This window comes from Calonectris borealis, chromosome 21 (genome assembly GCF_964195595.1).
Source record: "Calonectris borealis chromosome 21, bCalBor7.hap1.2, whole genome shotgun sequence".
Taxonomy (NCBI): domain Eukaryota; kingdom Metazoa; phylum Chordata; class Aves; order Procellariiformes; family Procellariidae; genus Calonectris; species Calonectris borealis.
This window is the reverse complement of record NC_134332.1, coordinates 5975456-6001394: the sequence shown is the minus strand read 5'-3', so window position 1 is coordinate 6001394 and position 25939 is coordinate 5975456. Positions and strand designations below refer to the sequence as shown.

The window sequence follows — 25939 nt, the reverse complement described above, 5'->3', positions numbered from 1 at the left end:
AGATCATGGTCAAGGTTGGGTCCCCATGGGCAGCGCTTTCAGCAGTTGGGGTTAACAATGTGGGGACATCTTGTACCTTTGGTAGCAGGTGGTTGGGGGCTTGCAGACCCCACTGGTGGGCTGGTTGCTCGGCCACTTCCACCTTGGTAGAGCAGCGTGGGGACAAACTTAGCAAAAACTAACGGCAATTGCTTATAATCACTATAAATGGTGCAGTCGATGGGGAGCTGGTGAGAGGGTTTTTGCGCTGAACTAACTGCGTAGTTGGCTTGTGTTAGGAAAGCCCTGTCTCAAATCAAGAACATTTTTGTTGAAGCATCATAGGAAGTGCTGCAGTAATTAATGAACACAGTTTTGCCATGTTCTCTGTGGGGTAGTGTGCCTTGCAGGGTCTTCACTTAAAGAGTTTGCATCGTTGTGGCTTGTGGACACTGTGACAATATTTCTTCCTTTGCTGCGCCCTAAAACAGTGAAGCCATTTCATTTTCTGTGCAGAGCACTTGAATTTTTAAGAATCGTTCTTGTTTGGGGGCTGTAATTCTTATCAGAGTTACTGCAGCATATCAGAAGATATACTTGCACCCTGCTCTCTGGATATTCTCCTCAAATAAGATGCTCTGAACAAAAATTAATTTTGCACACAGAGAGTAAACTGTATAACTAGAAACTGCTTCAGATATTAGGGAACACCAGACATCAGTACTTGAGGGATTTCTGAATTTATTGTAGGGAAAAGTGCTGGCAGGTGATTTCTAGCATAACCAAGGGGTTTATTTCCCTCTCACTGTCTCCTTCTGAAAAATGGTGTATGCTTTCCTTTGCTATGCTGCTCTTTAACGGCCAGAGCCAGGCCTGCTCGCTATGTGTAAATGGCCTCATAAGCAGGCAGCTATTGCGGATTTTCTTATAGTCTGAGCAAGGCTCAGCAGCTCTGGAGGAGTGTGTGAACTGGTGGTGTTCAGTGGACGCAACTTGCAATGTGATCACAGGTATAAAGCTTAAAGCAGCTGGAATATTTGCTGGTTTTACACAACGCTTATCCATGCTTTGGAAAGAGGAATTTGCATTTGATCTCCATTTTTCCCCTCTCTCCCCTTTTACAATTAGGATTCTAGCAACTGCTGGGACTGATTTTGACCTGCGGACCCTGCGAGCCGTCCGAGTGTTACGACCCCTGAAGCTTGTGTCGGGAATCCCAAGTGAGTGTCATGATAATATCATCTTCAGCCAAAGGTGCTCTATAGCTTTCGGGGCATTACATGCTTTTCTGAGCAATATTTTCTTCCCCTGCTGCTTCGTGGTCTGTGGCTCCTGCCCTTGCTAGGTTCTGATTTTCTGTCATCCCGTTTTGGGTACAGCCAGTTGATTTTAGCACTGCGCTCCCGAATTTGCAGGTGAGAGGCAGGGATTTGTCCTAGGACTCCTTTGCCTTTGGGGTTGAATTAATTCTCTGGGGTGTGAAGACCTGAGACCCAAATTTTGCAGCTTTCAGGCCCCCAGCCCTGAGCTTGGATCTTCTGGCAGTTTTTACTAGCTGAGCATCTTGTACTGGGGATTTTGCCCCTTTAATAAGGGGGAAAAACAAAGGGAAAGAGCAGATGGGACTTGGTCTTGCCTACTCAATAAGCAACTTGATGTATTTTACACGCTAACGTGAAGGGTCGGAATGCTCCGGTGAGGAGCTGCGTCATGCCGTGCTGATGCCCTGAAACCATCAAAGTCCCCACGCCGTTGCTTACTGCCTTTTTATTTGTCGCTGTTCACCAGCTGCTCTGCCCGCTCGCGGGGGATCGCTCTCAGGAGTGTATTTCACTTCTGAATGTGGAACAGAGAGATTTTTCCTTCCAGCAAGTGCCAGTGGAAGGGAACCGCTGCTCTGTGGGCTGCTCTGCTCTTCTCTGCATTAACCCCTGGGCAGCCAGGCAGCCCCCTCTCCTCCTGGGCGCTGGGTTGGGACCTCAGCTCTGCCACCTCCCTGGCTGCTGCAGGACTGAAATGTTGGTGCTGTAGACATCCAAAAAGGGGTTATGCTTTGCAATAACAGCACCAAAATTTCCTGAAATCTGCATCCTTTCACGGGCAGGGCTTGAATCTGAATTCCCACGCAGGAGAATCCTGGCTGGTCCTGGCTAGGCTTGGGAATAGTGTCATTTATTAACAGGATCTCTAATAAGGAGATGCTGCTGGCTGTTTTTTCGTGGACTTCTTGCCTGTGCAAGGCAATAAGGTGTTTATGGTAGTGACAGTCTAAGGATGTCAGAGAACTAAGGTGGCCCCTCAGGGGTGTCCCTGTCCTGGTGTGGGTCGCATATTCCCCCCAGGAGGACGCGCTCTCCCACCCGGTGATGTGTCCTGGACCAGCACAATATTTTCCCACAGAGCATTATTTGCTCTCATGTTTTTGGTGATGCTGTGAAAGCTGTGTGCTGTGTTTTTTTCCTGTAGTAAACGTACAACCTTGAGGTGCATTCATACACAAGCATGGTATATGCTTTTCTTCTGCACTCTCGCTATTTTTCCCATCCAACAGATCTTCATGCTTTTTTTCCTGCATGCACCCGTATTGACCTCAGTAGTGCTGTACAAGCTGGCAAGACAATGATGATCCTTCATTCTCCATACCTTAGGACAGGCCACCAAGGTGGCTTTCAACTGCTGCTTATAGCTGAAGTTTTTTTGTTATGTGCATCTGTATGACGTTATCTGACGCCTCCATCTCTCCAACCTCTCTCGCCTTATCTCCCCTGGTTTTAATTGAAAATGAGTTTCAGTGCCAGTGCTAAAGCTATGGATGGATAGCCCTGGTGACAGGGTTTTTTTTTCTCCAGAAGCAGGGTGTGATGGGCACATCAGCATTGCAGCTATTCTGTGTCATGGAGGGAAAGGGACCTCCCGTGCAGCTCAGCGCTCCCCCTGCCCTCCCTGGGACCCCAGCAGTGCCCAGCTCTGCTGCTGCATCCACACTGCTGCAGGATCTGCCTTGAGGACCTGGTCCTCAGGCTGAGTCTTGGGACCCCACTGGCTGCAGGAAAAGTCCTTTTTGCGTCTTTGAAGCTAAGAGACCTTTCAATCTGTGATCTGAAGAAAAGGGGTCAGAAAAAGAGAACTCTCCTCTCTCTCTCGCATCTTGAGTGCATTACGGCTGTAGCATCTTTTTTTATAGCACCCTGGGAAAAGCAGCATTGCTTGGTATTGCCAGTCCTAAACTTTCCCTTAGACAGCCCCTCTCTCCTACCTTGCCCTCATCCCCAAGCCCTTGTTTTCCTTCCCCCACTGATTACATGTTTTTCCTTGTCCCCACAGGCTTACAGGTTGTTCTCAAGTCCATCATGAAGGCGATGGTTCCCTTGCTTCAGATCGGCCTGCTCCTCTTCTTCGCCATCGTGATGTTTGCCATCATCGGGCTGGAGTTTTACATGGGGAAGTTTCATAAAACCTGCTTCTCTAACGAGACAGGTGAGCTTCGAGCTTTGTTCCCCTCCCAGTGTATCATCACGACGCTTCTAGTCCCCTTCATCTCATTGGGATGCTTTCTATCCTGCTCTTATGTTGCTTTTCCCTTTCCCACGTTCACTGCATTCTCTCCCTCTTTACCCACCTATCTAAGAGTTAACAGACTTTTGTGGTCACGCTACAGGCACTGGGACAGATTCTCCTCTCTCTGTTACACCACCACGGCACCCCTGATGTTGGTAGGTTGCTCTCAGTCTCCAGAGACGAAGGTGTTTAGGGCCTTCTCTCATGGGAGAATTTTTTCACAGTGGAAATACAGAACCAAATTCCTCTTGTTCCAGCTTGTTGAAGGGTGGGGGGTTTTTTGTTATTTTTTTGATTCACTGGTCTCTGTTCACATCTTCATTGGGTTTATCTCTATGAACAGCTGCTGAATGTTGAATTTCTTTGGAAGGTTTCTGGGGCAAGTTGCATGGATATGAGAAAACTTTGGTGTGAAATAGTAAGATCGGAAAGACTGGGAGCAACCAAAAAATAATAATAATTAAAAAAAGGGCAATAGATGGAAGGCAAGAAGCTCTTTGATGGAGAAAGGATAAAACTGTCCTTCAAACAGAGAAGGGTAAGGGAAATTGGGCACTGGAGAGTAAATGATGTATCTGCCTGTGAATGAGTGACAAACCCCAGAAGATGGAGGTGGAGAGGAGTTAATGCCCAGAGACCCTCGGCTGGCACCAGCTGCCATGTCAAAGCCAGCTGCTTGTCCGTGGCTCAGAACTCATTCCAATTTAAAAAAACAAAAGCCATTTTTTTCCATGTAATTTTTTAATATTCCTTTATAGTAGTGCTAATATGTGTTGGTTATCTGGGCTATCCACAGATGAAAATATTGTTCTTGTCTCCAAAAGATTGCAATTTAAGGTACAAATGATTGTCTTTAAAACACAGTCTTGTATTTTCGGTGATTATCACTAATAGGTCTTAATATTGATTTATTTATATGCATTCAAATGGTAATAAAACAACATCCCTGCCAAATCTCTGGGCATCCTTCAGAGTGCTTTCTAACAACAACATGGAAACAGTTTAATATATTCAGTTTACACAGAGCTTTGCAAAAGCGGGGTGCAATTCTTTTCTTGCTTATGTTCCTATGTAATATTAGAAAAACATAACACAACTTCTAAAGGACAGTCAGGTGTTGGGACTTGTGAGCAAAGCGCGACGATTCCTGAAGAAAATGAATTTTTGGACTGGATTTGTAGCAGAGGAAAATCTTTTTGCGGGGGGGTGTGTTCATGCCAAGCAGAAGAAGCCTCAGCCCACTGCAGGGCCTCTGGGGCTACTGCAGCAATTACAGCGGAATAATAGCAACGGTGACAACATAGGTGTGTAGGAAGCAGAAGCGTTCTTGGTGAGATGGCAGGGAGAAAGCCGTTATGAGCAGGTTTGCGTTTTCTAGGAGCATTTTCAGGTCTGTTAAATTGCAACCAAGGTGGGTGATTTTTTGCATCCTTCGTTTGCAGGTAGCGGCTGCAGGCTGAGCTCCGAGGCTCTGTCGCCAATGGCTTGACTTAAGCCAGTGGGCTAAAGAGAAGAGTGAATAATTTTTTTTTGTTTTTTGCATCCCCTCAGAAACTAGTTAGCATAAAAGGGAAAAATAAAACCGAAAGCTGTTTGTGTTCTCTGCAGACAGCTCTCTGACATCAGTGATGACTGAGAGATCTCTGTGCCAGGCTTGGGGACTGAGAACAGATTTTTGTCATGTGCAATGTCGTGTGTAAGCGACTTTTGCTTGCTGGGTGGCTCCCAGCTAGGAATTGGGAGTGCAGCCAGAAAACCGTTGGGTGTTGCGTATCTCGGCATGGCAGCACCTGGCATCTCGGTGGGAGGACGCGGCGCGGCCGGGCTCACCTCCCCCCGAACCCGCTCGCCGGGCGGGGTGGGAAGGTGCCTGTGTTTGCTTTCCTCAAGGGCTAAGGACTGGTTGTCAGATGAATTATGGGGATCGATTCCACCTGCTCGGCGGGAAATGGCGCGATGGTGTTTCTGGAAAGGCAGCGAGCGGTGAGGTTTCCTGGCGCTGCGGTCCCTCGTGAGCGGAGCCATCATCCCGCAGAGCCATCAGCCGAGCCTTTTAAAACCTAAGTGCTCATCATCTCCAAAGAGGTGCATTAACAAGCCCGGGCCTGATACCACGGGCTCCAAAGGCCGGCTTGAGTGTGGAAATGTGAACCTCATTAAAGAGACGCCTCTGTCAGAGGGTAGCAAATTGGAGGAGGAGGAATTGCTCGTGCTTCTTTCTGTTCCAAATCCCCAAAGTGAGCAAACTCCTGGGATTTTTCCTGGAATCAGGAGCCACGTGAGAGGTACCAGCTGTTACTTCAGCGCATCGTGGAGGGAACTGAGTAGAGGTGTCAAGAGCAAATGTTGCTATAGCCCTGCTAATCCAGTGGCCCTGGGTAGGTCAGTAATAAACTGCAACGAAGAGGGATGCTGGGGACCAAACTCTGGGAAAAGGGTTATTCAAGGCCTTTGCCGCTTAGCCGGACAGACTGTTCTGAGCTAGTGGAAACATTTAGCTTAATGAAAAATAGGTAAAAATTAATGGCAGCGCATGTTCCAGTGGATGTCTGACTTGTTTTCCTCTCCCTGCATCCTCCATGCTGTCCTGTTCTGCTGACACAGCATTATTTTTAAGCAGCCACCCTCCACAGGTGACCCAGCCCAAGTGCCCTGAAGCTGCTCCAGGAGAGAAGGGCATCACATTTGTTTCCCATTTTTCCTTAAGACTCCCCTTTTCTCTGTCTTTCCCAGCCATGGGAGTCGGGACCAATTCTGGTCTCTTTTTTAAAAAAGGAAAAAAAAACCCCAAACCTTCGTAGTAGATGTGCATTGCATTTTCAGAGCATTACCTGGCAACAAGAGGCCAAACAGAGATAAAACTGGATTCTCTTTTAAGACACACTCACAAATGGTCTGCAAGAGCCAGATTTGGTATTTTCTTTTTGCAGGCTTGTCTCACTAAGCCCTTGTGAAAGCCTGTGGTGACCCATATGGGAGCTGGAGAGAGATGCCCTGCATTAAGGTGTTGAGTCAACAGGAAAACACGTCACACACACACACACACACGCAGACACAGAGATATCCTGGAGCCACAGTGACAATCTTGTCTTCCTCCTGCAGGCTTTGCTCTATGGAATGATTATTCCTAATTATTGTTAGTGCTGATCTTGTTTTCCCCCTGGTGAATTTGATTTTGTGCAGTTTGCTGCTCCATTACCATAACGTGTCACTTTTAAAACCCTTTAATATTTCCCGAATTGCATCTCTGTGTAAATAGGATTATTACTTAGTGTATTTATTTACTTTGAAAACCCAGCACTTTGGTTTTCCAAACTGCTCTGCATCAGTGCTTACAACGTCTCTGGAGGGCTGCAACGCTTCAGACTTCACAGCTAACCCTGGAAGATGCTGGCCACCCTTCTGGCCATCCCTTGTGGTCCTTAACTATGACAGCCTCATCCTCCTTTGCCTTCTCGGGGTCTGAAATGAAACTCAGCAGAGGAACCCCCTCCCTGCTGCAGGCAAGCTGACAGCTGGATGCTTTCCCTGCCACGGCATTGCCCTTTGGGGCAGAAATATGAAGCTTCCAGAGGGGCTGGAGCTCTTAGTCCACCTTGCAGGCTGCTGTGGTGGTACTGCCTTGTGACAAAGCTGGGGCTCCTCATGCAGCAGTGGTCTGGCATCTCTATCTGGACAGTTTTGGGCTATCCACAAGCAGCTCTTGCTTAAACCACTGGTGGAGAACCTGCCCTTTTGCTTTAACGTTATAGTGCCAATATTCGGCACTTAGCTATGCTGTATGAGGGTGTACCGTTGGCTCACAGTGTTTGAAGTATGCACCATTCCTAACCCTTACTTTTACCACACTGGTATTTTGTGGCATTTCTCATATATGACATGGCTGAATGCTGGGGCAAACTATATATTATGGGCATGTACAGGGACGGCTCTACTCTACCCTGCCACTAAACGATCTCTTATAACATCGCAGTATATAAATGATTACACGGCTGTAATGTCTTTTACATGGCCATAGTGGCACAAAGAAGCCTGAAATGTAAATGACGTTCATGCAGCGGTGCGAGGAGGATGCAGCAGCACCAGTTGCTTGACTGGCTCCAGTCGGTAACTCTTCTCCCCGCCGTTCTTCTCTGCAGGTGATGAGGTGGGAGATTTTCCTTGCGGAGAGGAGCCTCCTGCCAGGCAGTGTGAGAGCGGGACCACCTGCAGGGAGTACTGGCAAGGACCCAACTACGGCATCACCAACTTCGACAATATCCTCTTTGCTGTGCTCACCGTCTTCCAGTGCATCACCATGGAGGGATGGACCGACATCCTCTACAATGTGAGTCCGCTGATGGGGCTGTGGGACTCCTGGGGTGCTGTTATGTATTGTTTGGAAAAGGTTGTTCCGGAAAAAAAGTAATTTAGTTTGTGCATTTTTCTCCTATTGATTACCACCTCACCCCGCTTCTTAGGAAGATTGTTCCTGTTTTCTTGAGGGTTGTTCTGCAGGTCCTGTAAGAGCCTTTGAACCACTACTGTGGCGTGTGGTGGTTTGAGGCTGCAGACTTGCTTACCTGCAACATGATGTCTTCTGTCAGTGTGGTGTTGCCACGTGTAAGAATTGGTGTGTGCTGCTCCAAGATGCTGGTGTGCTCTGTTGGAGGATGGGTGAGTGAGTAGGAGCGTGTTCTCACGATGTCCCATAGAAAATCAGTTACCAAATCGCACAATATAGGGTGGCAAAACCAGTGACTCATTAATATTTCGTACCTAGAGGTTTCTTCTCTTGACTAGATCTAGTCTTCATGATCAAACTTGTAATCTGCATCAATGAACAGCATCAGCTGGACGTTAGCATCGAGATCCAGTACTAGTTTTGGCAACTCCAATACAATTTTACAAAGCCCTATCAGTCACCTTCACACCTGGCATGACTCTCTTGGTTGTAGAGAAGATACACCAGGCTGAATTTCCTCGTTAGGGTCTTTGCTGGCTGTGCCTCCTGCCAGCCAGGACCATGACTCCACAGCCACTCAAGATCAAAACCTCTTGGTCGGTTTTACTATTTCTGATTTACAAAGAGTAGGGTAACTTCACCCAATTAGCCACAACTGAACGACTCCGCTGTCTTTCAGGCAGTGTAACGCTCTCGTTTGTGTCTGTAATTTATACCTACCCTTTTGAGGTGTCCTGTCTTGAGAGGCAAGCACCTAACCCTTGCTAGCAGGCTGGGAATAGAGCCCTTCAGCTGGTTTCCAGCATCTTTTTCATATTTCCTTGCAAAGCGTGACAGCTGCTTCTTGGAGCTGTAAGGGACTTGTGTATCTCTTGCAGACCTGTTCTCGCCAGCTTTGTGATCTGCTTAGATCTTCACATGTTTCTACACCGGGTGTAAAGTGCTATGGTTTGGGTCTGTAGGATGGTCCAGCTGTTTTGTACTTCCATTTTCTGTGGTAGTAAAGGACTTTATCAAGTACAGGGGCAGGAAGGAGAGAGCGAGTGGTGATGATTAGCAATGTATGGCTGCACTGGCTGCTGCTGTCTGTTGACTGTAGAAGGAAGGACAATCTGACACCTGTGCACAGATGATCTGAATTACCCCACGCTGTCCTAGCCGGGAGTGCCGACGTGGAAAAATAACTAAGGTAGGAATTAATAATGCCTCCAGACCATTTCACTGGCCGGCAGGACTACAAAGTGTTCGGTCTACTTCATTATAGACTCTAGACCCATGCTGGGCTCTTTCGCAGACCTTCCTGTGAGGGTTTCTGTAGCAACAGGAAAGTATTATTAATATCAACCACAGCAAATTGCAAGGTACAATTCTGCTGTGCTTGAAGCCAATATATCTGATTTATTACCTTCTCCATTCATTGCTCAGTTCCTCCATTTCTTCCCAGTCTTTGCCCACTTAGAGCGATCTCTAGAAAGGCTCATTTCCCCACTGCATGACCTCCCCTCGCCCTGAAACTTCATCACAGAACCGGTTTCTCCTATTCTCATTCAGCAATCCCGTTCCTTCCTTCTAGTGCCAACTGTTGTAAGAAAAGCCCATTAGCATCCTGGCTGGAATTGATTAATCAATATGTGGTGTATTAGATCATCTTCTCCCAAACTGCCTTTTGTACCACATGCAAAAACGAGAGCTTACTATTGGGGTATTGATTTTGGGGGTTGCTTTGCAAACTATTATAGTATCATTCTAGATACCCATTAATCTAATTGGAAACAGATGGCTGGAAGAGATGCAGTTGAGTATTTGTTGTATAATGTCAAGCCTTGTCTGAGACTCCAGCTTTGGTTTTAATGCTTGGTGGGTTCATGTCTCTGACAGATAAGAGGGTCTCTGGACGGTCTGCTTGTTGGGTGGAGGGTGAGTGGTGGGTGTCGTGCCACAGGACCACTCGGCAGACGGTGTTCATGTAACTAGTGCCAGCAGCCATCTCTGCCCCCTCTCCGTTGGCCCTGTCCCGCATGCTGTGTCACCCCCTCCCTGGGCTGCTCTGCTTGCTGAGGAGCTGGCTGTGCTTTTGCAGGTTAGTAGCTGAGAAAAGATGTGGGTAGAGAAGATCCACCCTGTGCAGCCCTTAACTTTTTCACAGCTTCAGTCATCTGCTGTTTTCTGGCCGCTTGGCTTTCGTCTTGGTTTCTTCTCTGCCTACTCTAAGTTCATCACATTCAAAAATGAAACCAAAGCCCAAACCACGCTGCAGCAATGACTGAAAACCCAGCATGGTGGGTGTTTGTGGATGCAGTTGTCAGACTGTGCAGAGGTAACAATGCATCCGTCCATCCCGCACCCGTCAGTTCAGCAACTGCACATGAATGCTGCCTGAATCAGCTGGATCCCTACTGGACCCATACTGGGTTGATATGGTGTCGTGGTTTAACCCCAGCCAGCAAATAAACCCCACGCAGCCGCTTGCTCCCTCCCCCCCCCCCCCCCAGTGGGATGGGGGAGAGAATCGGGAGGGCACAAGTAGGAAAACTCCTGGGTTGAGATAAAAACAGTTTAATAATTGAAATGAAACGAAGTAGAACAGTAATAATAACAACAACGATAACAGAATTGTTATTGCAATTGTTAAGCAGGCGATGCACAATGCAACTGCTCACCAACCGCGTGTCACGAACGGGGGCCGAGGGCCCCCCCCCCCAGTTTTTACGCTGAGCATGACGTCACATGGTATAGAATACCCCATTGGCCAGCTGGGTCCACTACCCCGGCTGTGCTACCCCCCCCCAGAGCTTCCCCTGCACGTGGCAGGGCAGGGGAGGCCGAGAAGAGGGGACAAAAGTCTCCCCGGTGCAGGCACCGCCCAGCAACAGCCAAAGCATGGATGGGCCATCAGCGCTCCTCTCGCACCAACCCGAAAGACAGCGCACCCCCAGGCTGCTGGGAGGAAAGTTAACCCTGTCCCAGCCGGAACCAGCACATATGGGAAGAAACTGGAAGATGTTGCCTCTTGCATCCAGAACTTGAAGATTGGGGTAAGTAAACATGTGTCAAGGTCCTTCTCCTTGGTCTGTGGAGGACGGGATGTAAGGCAGCATATTTAGGCTCAGACGGGTGAGTGTCAGAGGTTATTACTTGTTCAGGGAGCTTTGATTTACCATTTGGGTTCTCCACTGCTGAGGAGAATGTTTTTGGCCAGGAAAGTTTTGCAATGGTGGAGCTAGTTGCCCTGCCAGCCCCAGCCTCTGGTATCCTCAGAGAAACCTGATGCAGGATACTCATCAGAGCTGACCTGTGAACCTGCTTTCAATGTTTTGCTTAATTAAGAATTGCAAAAGGCTGTGGGACCATAAGAGGCAAGACGTAAACTGTGATTATGCATTAGTAATAAAAAAGGCTGGGGCTTTTTCTCCCACTAACTAACTGCAAAGCAGGGAAGGCTGCTGTTCCTCAGGCTTAGCAGAGCCCTTCCTTCACCCCTCCCTTTGTGTGCCTACTGCCACACGTTGGATTGGGTTGGGGTAGGTTTGTTGCCTTGCAAACCCTCTCCCTTCCTGCTGTGAAAGCAGACAAGGCCACATGGGGTCCATTCTTAGGGCTGAAATCCCTTTGATGCCAGGCAGTCTAGGACCCAGACCCATTACGGGGAAGTTGAGGTTAAGGACTGCTTCCTTAATGGGCCATTCATTTTCTTCTGGAAAATGGTGATTGATTGATTGCCCTGCATCAATAGGGCTTTGTTATTGCTCCTCTTTTCCCGCTACTACATTTGTTGCGGGGTGTTCAGAAGAGTTAGGATTTTTAGTTTGCAGTGGTGATGGCTGGGGTCCGTCGCAGGGTGAGACGTGCTTTACCAGTTCAGCATTAATTTAACCAAGGGAGAGAGTTTGCTCTGTCCTGACAGCAGCTTTGAGACTGAAAAGTTGGTCTGTGGTGGCATCAGGCAGGCTGAAGAGTTTGGTGTAAAGTGATGTTCAGGAAAGAGGGAGCTTGGGCTTGAGTCTGATGGTTTGGCTCAGGTCTTTCCAAAACAAGAGGTTTGTTCTGAAGGTTTATTTAGTCATTTCCAAAGGATTGAGATGATTTTATATGTGGCCCAGATGCAGCCTTCCTACAGATTTAAAGAAAAATAGCATCAAAGGGTAGGCTTTGCAGTAAGTAATCTACCTTGCAAATATTCACTCCTCCTGTGATAAATTGAGGAGTTAGGAGGGCAGGGAGAATGTAAGTTCACAAATCTCAGCCCACTTTTTTCCTTGCTGATCCACTGTTTATACTTTCACAGAGTTTCATTTTAATTAGGGCCAATGAAAGCTTTCTAGCAAGACTTTATCTGGAAGGTGATTTATGCTTGAAGCAAAAAGACTGAATCATCAATTGGGTGAAATGCTTTAAGAATAAGCTGGGGAAAACTCCTTCCTGAATCAGCAGCACAATAGCATCAGAACAATTGCTTCAAACAAGCACTTCTGTGAGCTGCAGATTTGTCAGCTGTGGCCTCTTTCTACTCAAAAAGGTCCAAGGAGCAACAGGTGATTTAGGAAAGTTGCTGTGTCCTGAGGACAGGGAAGAACCTTTTCTCTAGCAAATGGAGTACACTTACCTCCTGCTAATTCAAGGCTCCAATGTGATCTGGGAACGCATTGAAATAGAATAACTAAACTGTTTTCCTCAGCGTAGGAGGACTCAGTGTCACCGTCCGGTGTTGTGAACAGTTTTTCAGTCTAATCCAGTGCAGACAGATCAGAGATCCCTGAAGTACATCAGAGCATCTTCTGGACCGTGAAATTGGAGAAAAACCTACCTCGAGCACCAGCTCACTGTGGGCAGCAATGCTGCTCAAGTACAACTTGCCCTAGAGTAGCAAACCTGACTTCTTCTTCTGCAGCTGGGGCTAGTTTAGTCCCAGGCTGGTCCAGCGACAAGAGTTGGGCCTCTCGGCAATGTGGACCAGCCCCTGCACTGGCTGATGCGACCATTCTGTGTCCTGGTTCGGTGGTGCTGACCCAGGCTCTGCTCTGGGCTCTGTGCCCAGGGTCGGTGCTTTCTGCAGTAAGTAGTGTTCATGTGGAGCATCACGCTGGGGTTGGGGGTGATGTGGGACAGCAAGGGCTGCCACTGCGTCCACTTGGCTTGTGCCTGAGGGAGCCATTGCTGAGGTAGGTGGTAACTGGTGATCAGATTATCTCTTGGGAGCATTATGTAAATTTATTCATTAGTTCCCATAAAGTATTTTAATATGCCAAGTATTACCATGCTGCACTTTTTATCATGCTTTAAGCATAGCTGTCTGACAATAACCGGTGGCTGCTGGAGCTTGAGGATGTTTGCATTGCTGAGGGAGGAGAACGTTTCCCATGATGGCCTCCAAGTTCTTGGCAAACTAAGGTAAAGAAAACTGGGGCTGAGTACTGGGAACAAATACAGAGGCGGGAGGAAATAATGCAGATGCTCAGCAAGAGAAACTGTGGTGCCCCGAGATCTGAGTCCTTCTGAGTCCTGATCTTCCTCCAGATCTAATTTTCAAATTAAAGAATGGTATTTTAGATCATCTTGTTTACATGCTTAGTGTTTATGAATGACAGTGATTCATCTATTGCATATTGCTAATATAGGCTATTTGGAGGCGTAAAACTTTTTAAAGAGGCAATAGTATAACTCCTGGTTTCCTCTTCTGTACCAGTAATTCTCATTTTTTCCCATGCAAGAACCTTATTGTCTGTCGTGAAACACCCTCCTGCTTTCAATCCTGATTGCTATGGAAAGCTCACCTTGTTTTGCAAAGTGAGAAAAGCCTGAAAAGTCTTGTGCCTGCCCATGAATTCCCCAATTAAAACAATTCTTTTACTATGCTAAGTAGAAGCATTTATTACAAAGCCTGTAACCCGAGAAGAGGCACACTAGTAGACTTCAATGGGATAGCTAGGGTAGACCTAGCAGCGTAGCTGTGGTTAGCTTGGAGCGCAATGCTTTCCATTGTATACTCAGTGGATTAGGGAGGTTTTTGAGCTCCTTGCTGTGGTTGTTACACAGCCAGCACTGATTGAACTAGCTGGTCTATGCCCCTCGGTGAGGTGTAGTCATGCCTTTGCAGCGGAGGTGCATGATGAGCTTCCAAGGAGCTGAGGAGGGTGGTTTGTGGTCCCAGTTCTCCTACAGAAAATCATGGGTCAAACCTGATTCATCTGAAGTTGGCAGAAGTCTTGATGTTGACTTTGAAAGAGCTGGGTTTTCACCTTTTATCTTTTCTCTACAGGAGTTCAAAGCTACATGGTGGAATTTGCTTTGCAAAATAGGGACTCCTTGCAGGAAAGGAGAAATGTCAAAGTGTACACTCACTCTCTTTTGATCTTAATGGCAAGAGATTTTCATTTATTTTCTACTGACAAATATTAGTGTCCGGTGGGTATTTCAAGGCTGTGGACTGGGCCTAATCTAATATGCTTGTAAGTAGGAATGAACAGTACAAATAAAATGTAAGTCTACCCTAAATTGGATCCCAACTAGAACTTTAGCCTCACTGAATTTAGAATAGCTTATGATTCACTTGGTATTTTTCATTCCCCTTTGTGTCTTTGAATTTCTTGACTCCTATAAAGATACAGAAATGGAAGGTTGGGATATAACTGTTGTTCCATTTCCAGCCCAACCCAGAGATGGTTTTGTTGGTGGGATGGTGGATGTGTTGGGGCTTGTAGGGGCAGAAGACAATCTGTTTGACCCAGTTGTTTGGAGAGCTCACATGTGCCTTTCTGGGGGCATTTCTCTATAAAGATCGAACCATTTGACACTCGGTCTTCATCACTCACAACTGTGAGTTGAGGAATCAAAAGTGATGTTCCTCAGGAAGAGTTTGGATGTCACTAGCACTGGCTACCTGGACCATGAGATGGTTTCCTGTGCAAAACCCTTCAGGAAGGTGGAGGAAGGATGCAGGTGAATGTGCAACAGAAAACAGAAGGGAAATAAAGAACATAAACCAGCATCCCCGCATCTGGGAGGGATTGGATTAAGGTTCCTCTTGACTTGCTGCCTGCTTGTGAGATTCCTCCCGGGCTCAAGAGTCCCCACACTTTCAAGCACCTCTTAAACCTGCCAGTTAAGGTTTAAATGTGACTTAAGCAGCTTTTGGTGGCCCTTTGCTCATGATTGTGGTTTCCTGTGAGGTTATGTACTTGGCTTTCCTAAGGTGTGACTGTCGCGCCTACTTTGGTATAGTAGTAAATGCAATAACAAAGCCTGTGGGACTCTGTGAAGGTGGCTGTGAAATTGCTCTTCTCTCCTAATCCACCTCATGTGCTGTTGTCTGCTGTCTGTTAGAAGAGACCTGAAGCCAGTCCACTAAAGCACAAATCCATAATTGCTAGATACTGAGATGGATGAGAATAAATGAGGTTTTGTTTACAGTGATATTTGTGTCTCCTGGGGCTGGCAGCCTGCGGTGTTAGTGGCTGAGGGGGTTTGTGATGGGTTCAGTCTCCTATGATTACTCTTTGTGCGTGTGTGTATCAGCTCTCCTTGTTCCGAATTAACATACTGAGGAACAAAACTGTTTAGCCAGCAAAAGCGTGAGCAGACAGGAAAAGGGGGAAAAAATTGGCTGAAGTGCTTTCCTTACATTATGTTAACAGGAAGAATAAGCACAAGGAAAGGTTTTGTTTTGCCACTCTGAATCACACAATACATTTCTGATATGGTTTCTTTCTTTTACAGTGCATTTTCTGTTGTGTCCAAGGGGCAAGTTTTGCTCCAGTTGAATGTGGGGTGTCAGGTCCCAGGGCTGGAAGAGACCAGTACCAGCAAAACAGACCAGGGGACTGATGCCGTGCTTGGCATTAACAGCTGCACAAAAGCAGCATGAAAATAAGGGTGCTCTGCTTTCACTTAGGCTTTCTGATATTGTCTTGCGTGAGCTGAAATGCTCTCTGGGAACACAGCGTGTGGCCAGGGCCTCGAGATTTACCTGGGTCTTCAAAGAGATGGACGTAGCCCTGTTGGAGATCTAATAATGCAGCACGCTGTGGGAAGGGAGGAACAAACAGAAGAAAAAAATTGACAATGATAAAGCAAGCAATGCTTAGAGGTGTGTGAAGAAATGTGCCACCGCAGTCTTGTCCGTAGCAAAGAGCCTGTTCTGGCTGTTCATCTTTTTAGAACATCTCAGAGCCAAGAGCACACAGCATCTGCCTAACAGCTGGGTTACATATATAGTGTAAAATTTCCTATAGCCCTGTCTTGGGGAGAGATTACCCTTGGGACCTGACGTTCACAAGTGCTGAACTTTTCTTGTCACTGTGCGTTTGCTCTTGGAAATGCACTGAGTGCCAAGGGAGGTGCCTGGGAACCGGCGCTGCGTTACAGAGCCAGCAGTGCACGTGTAATGCGCCGGTGTCGTGCACCCACGATGGAGCTGGGGGCTGAGCTCCTGTGCTGTGTTAAGGTGCTGCATGGATGTAATTGTGCTCTCTTTCTCCCTGCAGTTTCATAAAGAAGAGAAAACCCCCTAATGTTGTTAGTGTTAAATTGCATTCGCTATTGAGTTAGGATGACTTTAGTTTGCTAATAAGAATCAGCCATCTTACATGTGCACACAGAGGTGATAGATAATTCCGTCTCTCACTGCTGCTGTGGGACTAATTTTGATTTCTTGTGTTTCAGTATCACCAATCGCTTACAGAAAAGTTGGGCAGCGATGGCAGGATTAGGAGCAGGCAGCCAAGAGCCTGGCAGCAGCTTTGAGTGCAGGATCGGTGCGATAGTGAATAGCTGGGGGAGAAGAAGGGAAGAGCCTAGACTGTGGATTGGTGCTTTTGCAGAACCAGTACTGGAAGTCTGCATGAGGCAGGGACCGACTTAGGGATGACCAAGCCCTTGCAAGAAAAGCACAGAACAGATCAGCCAAACTATTAACTTGAGCACAAAACCACGTTGGAAGTTCTGGCTGGAGCCTCGTCATATGTGAAACCCCTCCCAACAGAGAGAGCCTGTGCGTTGCCCATGTCCCATTTATACCTCTTTGAGGTCTTGAATAGGTTGATGCATAGACCTTCTTCCAGCTGGTTATAGAGGTGTGGATTTCACCCATGTTTCCTGCTGGTTTTAAGCCTGCTCCATCCCATTACGTTGTTACAACGTGTTTTTTCTTGAGTGGCAGGGAGGTTTATTATTATATAGAAAAATGAGTCTTTTAGGTCAAAGTTCATTCATGTAGATTATCATTATCACTTACATGTGACAGTCGTCTAGTTCTCAGCATCTTTCCCAAATTTCAAAAATTAACAGGATCACCTACCACCTGCGCCCTGCTGCCAGGCAGAAACGTAGTGGCATAAAAATAACCAAACTTCTTCTTGCTTCAAAACCCTCCCTAGAGCTCTATGCCCAAACTGTCCTGAGCATCTTGCTCTTGAGCAGAAGGTGGACTGGATTTCTCATCTCCCGTTTCCCCAGAGAGAAGCCTTACACCAGGCTTTGGAGTAACATATTTTGCTACTAATGAGACCTTGTCGGATATATATATAATATAGCAGTATAATAAATTGGTGTGTTCATCAACAGACTTGTCGTTCGGCTGAAAAATCCCTAGGAGATCACTGAACAAGCAGCACAAGTTTCCCCTGCCTAGCTGAACTGCTCTGCTGGCCCCTGGGAGAGAAAAACACGTGGTAAATGGAGGAATCTGTACAACTGATGGATCCTGTGTGGAATGATGAGCTGTCAGTACAACACCAGTCTAAATTCTGCCTTGGCTGATATCCATTTATTCCTGCTTTCCTCTGGGATTTTGGAGGGCCATGGGGCCTGTTTGCCAAAGGGCTGAACTCCCAGATCTTTTGGGGATGCAGTGTTACTGCATGGCAGGCTTTGCATACTTCCTCATCTGGAAGGTTTTGCAAAAATCCAAAGATATTGTAGCAGAAAATGTGGAGCATGTCTAAGGCTTTGGAATATTTAGATGCCAAGATGGGTGTGAGGCATGTCTGACCATGCCTGGGTCTCCATCCATCTGGAAACACAGACTGACCCTGTGCCTGCATGGACATTCTCTTTAAGGCTAAAAGGATTGGGACATTTCAACCCTGATTCAGCAAATTACCCTGTTCAGAAAAGGACTTGAGCAAATGTGTAAAGCTAAGCAAGAGTTTAAGTGCCTCGCTGAATCTTCTGCATTTTATTTAATGTCTCAGTGAAGGTATATTCAAAATGACTGTGGGGTGGCCACCTCCGGGTTTAATAGGAGACATTTACGTTATACAACAGGAGAGTGACATATATCATACAAAATTAAAGAGCCCTTTCAACAGAGCAATTGCTCTCTGAAAAGAAATGAAAATCTCTCTAAACAACAGCTTAATCATCAGTGCTTGCCAAGAAGTGAAAACTCCAGCTGAAGAAATTCACTTGCAGCTTGACAACATTATAGCATCGAGGGTACAAGCAGCTCTCTTACATGCCCAACAATTGCTTTCCTACACAGGATGAAAAAGGCAGCTGCGTGCTTTCAAAGTATGCCAGCCTGCTTATGCCACGACTGCTACATCTGTGGTTGGAGTGGAAGAGAATAACAGAACACTTCTAAGAAAACCAAAAGTGAAGACTTGATTTGCTCTTGTAGTTCCTACGGCAATGCAAAATACCTGCGGCTAGGTTCTCCGACAGAAGAGGCTGGCTGTGTGTGGGCTCTGGGAGAAAGTCTTTGCTCTTTAAGCTACAGACCACGTGCCCTGGGCTACAGGGGAGGAACAAAGGCAGGCTGCTGCAACGGGTACGATGTTGGTGTGTCGGTGCGGCGTTGTGTCTGGGCGACTTGGTGGTGGGACGAGCAGGATGCTCGGTGTGTGGGTGCAAGGTAGCTCAGGGGGTGCTGGGCTTAGCACCCATCTGTGGTGTTCCCTATCAGGGCTGTTTTCTGTCTTGTGTCAGCAGCGGAGAACGCAGGGCAGTCTGCTGGGGTAGAGGTCATCTGTGGTCAATCTGTTGGCATATGTCATGAGGGTGCTACAACAAGGTCCAAGTCGAAGCTGCTCTTTGGCAGAAGATGCCATCGTTCTCCTTTGCCTGCCTTCAGGGTCAGCACTGGTGACATTCAAGCCTCCTTCCTTCTTTTTATAGAATCATAGAACGGTTTGGCGGGGACCTCTAAAGATCATCTAGTCCAGCCCCCCTGCAATGAGCAGGGACATCTTCAAGTAGATCAGGTTGCTCAGCACCCTGTCCAACCTGACCTTGAATGTTTCCAGGCATGGGGCATCTACAATCTCTCTGGGCAACCTGTTGTTTTTCCTCCAACAGATAAAGTTCCCAGCGCTATAGAGACATTCAAATAGGAAATTTCTAATCCAGATGTTTTTTTCCAGCAACATTTTCATATTCTTGTGTGTGCCAAAATTCAGCAAATGCTTTGTGAATCCCTTGCAGAAGGCAAATTGCCCAGTAACTCATGAAAGCAGAGAAACTCTAGGTCAGAGTCACCTTGCCTAGTGTCCAGACTGAGAAGTCACGCAAAAGTGAGAGAGTTCATCTGCATGGGTTTGTAGCCGTGTAAGAGCTCAGGATACAGCCCAAGCAGCTGGAGAACTTGCATTGCCTGTTATGGTGGAAGCACCAGTTGTCATTTAGCTGGATTAAAAATATTTGCTCATTTGTTCCTGAACAGAGAAGCAGGTAAATTTGGAGCAATTATCCTGTGCAGAGCTTGTAGTGCCGTAGCAATGCTGGTACCAGCCATCAGACTCGCCGGCCAGAGGTCAGCTCCTCGTAGGGCCAGGGAGTAATTGCAGACACAGGCTGCGGCGTGGTGGAACCTTCCAGTAGCGGAGACCAGCGCCCGGACAGCTGCTCCGTAGGGCATGGGAGGAAGCCGAGAGAAAAAAGTGGGTAGTTCCCATTTTTTTGACCAGATGTTTCCTAAACAGGGCAGGTGTGATTTGAAGCATTTGAAACTGTGTTTTAATAACAGCTAAATCACCTGCTCATCAACACAACAAAAAAAGCTGGGTCTATCTGCTTATTTTAGGGTTGGTTTGTTTATTAGCATGGTCCGTGGCAAAACCTTTTGTTGTTTGGCAGTGTCCCTGCCAGCGAAGACTCTTGGAATACGGAGGAGAGCAGTTCTGTGCCACTTGCAGGGTCTTCTGCAAACTTAATGAATTTACACTATAGTAAATATTTTCAGACTTAAAATTTGGAATTTCACAGACAGTTTTCATTCAAATTTGGAACAATTTGGCAAGACTTATGGTTAAGAAAAATCTTTTTTTTTTTTTCTTTAGCAGACAGTCTTTTTATATTTAAAATGTCTTAATAAAACCTTGTGAAACACCTTTAGGTAGAGCTGAGAGGATCATGACCAACTGTTTTTTGTTTTATTTTGTCTGAAACAGGAAAATGGTAGTGATAGAACAGCTTTGGACTCCTGCCCTGAGAAGTAGGGTTTGTATTATTGTAAGTAAGGACTGTTGGACTTGGGGGCTTTGCTGTGCTCTGAAGTTTGCGTGACCGAGCTCTCAGCTCCAGCTAGTTCTGTGAGCCGTAGATGTATCTACAAGGATATTTTCTGCTTATAATTGCCTAGGAGAGAAGCTGTACCGTGGAGGTAGTCTCATTAGAAGACAAAATGAGAAGGTAGCCTAACCTAAATAGATCGATACTCTGCACAATCCCAATCCTCTGCTGAAGAACGCATGCATGTGATAGCCTATTGTTATAATTTTATACAGTGGAATCAAGACTTTAATTCATTTAAACAGTTTTCTGCTATTGAAAATTTCTTGGGAAGCTTTTGCTTGCAATGTTTGGAGGGGAAAAATCAGGGCCTGAGGTGTATAGGCTTTATTCTTTCAGGAAGAATCTAGATCTGCATTTATGATGAGGAAGCCTGCACATTATTCTTAGGACTGTCGTTATCTACAATGATTTTGGGCATTGATCCACTATTTCCTTATGTTCAAAGTCAGAAAACGATTGAGTATTGGATTGTTTCAGTGTTCTGGGAATCGGTCCATGTGACTGGCTCTGTCTTGCTGAATTAGGGGCTGCAGGCCACCGGGGCTGCTGAGTGGGAGGAAAAGTTTGTTCTGCATCTACTCACTAGACCAACAAAACCTGTATTTTGGTCTGAATGCATCCTTATCTTTATGTAAATGCTGTATGTATCTGTGAGCAACCAAACTGAACAGGGGTCTAAATATGTGTGTCTGTGTATACGTAAGTGTGTGTATTCCTCCCTCTCTACAACTTTAGGAGTACATTTGGGGACAGCTTTGGCTCTTCAATGAAAGATAGTAGACACCTGAAGCCCTGCTGGTTGGTTTTGCAGTATTAAAAAAACACATCAAGAGAGCACCGAATTTATCCTAAGTGTAACTTGACTTACACATGAGTCTTCTCAAGCAATGAATGACTTGTAAAGCACTCTTGCTTTCTAAGAATTTCAAACTCAAAAGCAGTGCCTGTTTTTCTAGGAGCAACTCTTCCACAAACTCTGCACAACCCAACCCCACAGCCTCTGTGCTAACCTTGTGTGGGGACCTGGCAGGGCTCTCTCCCCCTTCTCTGAAAACAGAACTCAGTTGCATGCTTAGAGAAAAGAAACCTGGTGATAACTATGTGAGGCACCTGTGGTGCTGGTTTGAATCGTGGAATATCTTGGAGTTTTGCTGGATGAATTGGCTGCCCCCTTAGCATCTCAGTTTGAGTCATGTTTAGGTGAAACTATTTGAATTACTTGGTCTTACTAGCTGTTTGGCTTTTAGATTTATGATGAATATTGAATTCAGGTAGGGGAGGTTTGCTATTTGTTAGACATCGCTTTTGAGAGTGTTGAGATAAATGGGTCTGGCTTGTTGCAGATCTGGGTGGTCTGTGGGCTGAGCGCGGTGGTCATCAGCAAGGCACTGCCTTGGTCCACTGTCACAGCTGAAGACTACTAGCCAAACAAAAGGTCTTTGGGTTGCAAGTAGCCCAGGAGCTGCTTTTGGGTGCCTCCAGTTACAGCTTTGATCTTTCTGGGCTCTGTTCGTCATTGTGCCGTTAACTTGCTGTGTGATGTTGCAGAAGGTGCTCACATATGTAAAATGTATGTTCCAGACAGCTTCTGTGCTATAACGGCCCGGTGGGGTTCACAGAGCGGCCAGTTGCATGTTTGCTGGGGCAATGCTTTCTCCTGAATACCTCCACCATAAGTCTGACCTTCCTCATCATGAACGTGCATTACCTGTTCCCAGTAGGAATTCCCTAGACCAAGTTTACATTCATAATTGAAGTCCACAGCTGTTTAAAAATAAAAGAAAGAGGAGGAGAGATTACAAAAAAAAAAAAAAAAAGATTAAAAAAATAGGTAGAGTCCCTTGGCCAGCCTGTAGTTTTTGACAGTGAAAGAGCTTTCGCAGGGCCAGGCAGGCAGGCACGCTCATGAATAAAGCAGCTGAGTGAGTCCACACTCGCTGGGGAAGGAATGAATTTTTTATCAAGAAATCCTGCTAACATATTTACGTATTGATTTATTGGTGACATAAGCCTTCAGATCAAGGCATAAAACATCAGCGTTTTTGCTTTTTCAATCTCCCCAGCTCTGTAAGGCTGGAGAAGGGAAGAAACAAAGGGAAGGATTTGCTTCTATTTAAACTTGGCTGAATTAACGTTATTACTGCATGCAACAACTGTAGTTAAAACATGTTCATACATGGCTAGCAGTATTGTAGAAAAATTAAAGTGCTGCCAGCTTCTAGGATTTTACTGAGAGTCTTCTGGTATTTGAGTTGATTTTATGCATTTGGATGCTTTCCTCTGAAAGCCTGGCTCCTGGATTTATGTGCTCGAGAGAATTATAGCTCCCTTCCTCTCTTATTTGTGACTTTCTAACTCTTGTCATTGGAAAGAAAAGCTAGAAAATTGGAATCCTGAAGTATCAAAAAATGAAGGGCTAATTATCTAGGTCTATGTGTTTATTTTTCCTTTTGTGTATATTTATTGTTTCTTTTTTAAACAATGATCTCCTCTGCTTGAGGCTTCCACCTGGATTTCCTGCCCCATAGAAAACGATGGGAGCTTCTCCCTCTTGTCCGATGTTGTGACGATATCTCCTGAGCTGCCTTTTCCTCTGCCCACTGTGTGGAAGGGGTTTCTCTTCCCGGAACAGAGGGTGCACATCGTTCTGCTTTGTGATGGGATAGATGTGCTTCGCCTTATGTTTAGGGCACCTGTGTGTCCGCCGGGGTGTATCTCGCTTACTGCCTAGCGTTGTGTGATTTTCAGTCGTGCTGCGGCTGTTGTTTTGGGACCGCCGGGTGCCAGGGCAGCCCCGCAGGGAGCAGGGGTGCGCAGGCGGAGGGGGTGGTTCTGGGACTGGATGGAAGCAGCACGGCCGTGTCAGGGCGGAGGATGACCAGCCCTAGGGAGAAGCAGCCAGATCGGCATTATCATCTCCGCAGAGCCCTGGTTCGGTCTGGAAAACAGCGGTTTCTCGGGCAGAAGATGGGGCAGGGCTCCCTCGGGGCTGCTGCTGGCACGGGTGGCGCCGCGGCCTGGTGTGGGGGCTGGGGCGGGAGGACCGCTGCAGCGTTTCCTTCCTCAGGGGTGTTTAGAGGGGGGAAAAAAGCACCTTTCCCAGTTATCGCGGCTGGGGTGATGTTGAAGCCAGTGACAGTAAGGCAGTGGCTTCTGAGAACATAAAGTAATAAATGAATGCAAATGAAGTTACGTTTTCAGGGTGGTTTTCTGAAATCAACCTAACCCCTCTTGCCTTCGGCTCAGGTTTGGGTTGCCGCTGCGTTGAACGCTGCGGCACTGTGGCTGCTGCCTTTTCGTTCTCCTGCCCTGGACCGGCTCTTAGGCAGCTTCCACCACCACCACCAAAGGGATGTGCGTTATCTTTAGCACCCAAGCTTGTGGCGGATTCGGCTGGGCTCTTGGTCCAAGGGGGTAAGAGTAACGCCAGGCCTGGTGTCGCACCCCTTGTCCCTCACCGGTGCTGCCAAGGCTTTTAGAGTCTGCGGCAGAGGCTGGTTGTGCGGGGTCTCGGGTTAGGAGGAGCTGGCTTTTTGTTTGCAGGATGTGAAATACTGTGGATTGGATTTTTGATCCTGGTAGCGAACAGCTCTGTGTTCCGCTCCTCTAAACAGCAAGTGGCTGTGGGGCTGGATGCAAGTGACCTCCCTTTTGGGGGCAAAAGAATTATCTTTGTTTCAAAAGATCGTCGATTTTAGCGTCCTGAGACTCAAAGGATTTTCAGATATTTTTCATCTGATGCCCACTTGGGAGCCAGGAGTTATGGATGGATCAGAGGAGTAACTGGGGGATTTGAACAAGGTAGATTGTTATTATAGCGGTGAAGTGGACTGAGCTCTATCCTGAAGGTAAAAAAGGAAGAGTGGAATAACTCAAAGACCTTCTGAGAAGAGAGAGGATCTTCTCAGAAACCCTGATTTGAGTGTAAATGTGCCAGGAGTTTAGAGTACTTCTTCCAGAGAGTGCAGTTTGAGCAGCTGTAAACCCAGGACTTGATTGCCTTTGGCCAAGGTTCGATGTGAAAAGGAGTGCAGGGCCAGTGGGCTCTCTGAATACTTTTCTTACAACTGCTGGCCCTCAAGACAACAGGTACCCCATCCCAAAGGACCCCCAGAAAACACATCCTCTGCCATGAAATCTTTCCTAGTGTCCAAAACCCGCTCGGGACCTACCATAAAGGGACAGGAGGCACAATTATAACATGCTCTAGGAGGAGATCAGGAGATCCTCCAATCTCGAGTTGTTGGCTGGACCTCATATGGACCTTAGGGCTTCCTGAGATCCTGTCCATCCCACGGCCACATGTGGAAACCTCCAGCTAAGGAGTTTTCCTCAAAGCAAGCATAAGCAGATAAAACCACAAGCAGCAGTGTTTAAGCCTGACTCCGAATTTCTTTGCAGCTTGCTGGGCTGGGGCTCTTCCATTTTAATTCACCCCCTCTACATACAAGGGCACCTGCTCTGAACGACCTGAACCCACTGATCCCGGATGGAGGGATGCTCAAGGGGAGCGTTTGAACCCCAATCCAACCCTGTCTCGCTGTACGTGTGGGAGCGTGATTTGGGCTGACCACTAATTTCGTTAACCAACCCATTTTAGCTTTATCCTTCACACAGATGAGCACACCAGGCAGGTGCTCTGTCATCTCCCTCCCGTGGGTGGTACAGCCCCCGAGCATCGATCGGAAATGCACCTCTCTGCCAATTTAATTTTGCTCAGAAGGGTCAATCGCCAGCACTCCCCCATCCCTGGCTGTCACGTCCCTGCAGAGCTGAACACCAGATGCTCTCTGCAAATGGACTGTAACATCTGAAAGTCAGTAACCAAAGTTATTGGATTGACTTTGTGCCAAGATTGTATTTAAACTGGAACTGGGGCGGGGGGAAAGTTTTTTTTGCAGATTCTGGTACTTCGTATAAGCCGGCACATTGGGTCAGGACTTGGGAGGTGGGACTTCTCTTGCTGGTCTGCTGGGAAACGTGGAAACAGCTCTCCTTTCACCTGGCTGTGACCCGATTTCACCTTCTGTAAAGCTGGGGATAGCAATAGATACCTCCTCAGCGCAGGGCTTGGTGGTGTTTCTGGGTGAAAAAGGCTATATAAGACTTAAAACATGAAAGCTTTTTAAAAAAAATTATTTTTTTTTTTCTTCTTCTGTTTTCAGTTGATCCAAAGAGATGCGGGGGAAAAAAGTAGGAAAAAAAGGAGAAGAATGAATATTTTTGAAAAGTAATAAATTTTAATGCTTTTTGGTAACTGAATAAATGGAATAGAGAAAAAATATTTCACAGCTCTACTGAATGAAATGTTAAGGTATGACTTTCTCAGGGAGGTGGGGAAGATGCTGTACTCCTCAGCTCTTCCCAGTATGTTATTGATAGGAGACTGAGGCCCCATCATTATCTCCTAGACCCCTGGACTTATTTCTGAACATTGTAATATTTTAAGAA

The 25939-nt window shown here is 46.7% G+C and overlaps 1 protein-coding gene across 1 annotated transcript in view; it reads left to right on the top strand.

Moving 5' to 3' along the window:
* Positions 1–25939, top strand: part of CACNA1B (calcium voltage-gated channel subunit alpha1 B) — a 296895-nt gene that overhangs the window by 103638 nt on the left and 167318 nt on the right. The window contains exons 4-6 of the mRNA XM_075170459.1: positions 1108–1199; positions 3304–3456; positions 7677–7864. Coding sequence (XP_075026560.1) covers positions 1108–1199; positions 3304–3456; positions 7677–7864 — 433 coding nt within the window. The remainder of the gene's footprint in view (positions 1–1107; positions 1200–3303; positions 3457–7676; positions 7865–25939) is intronic.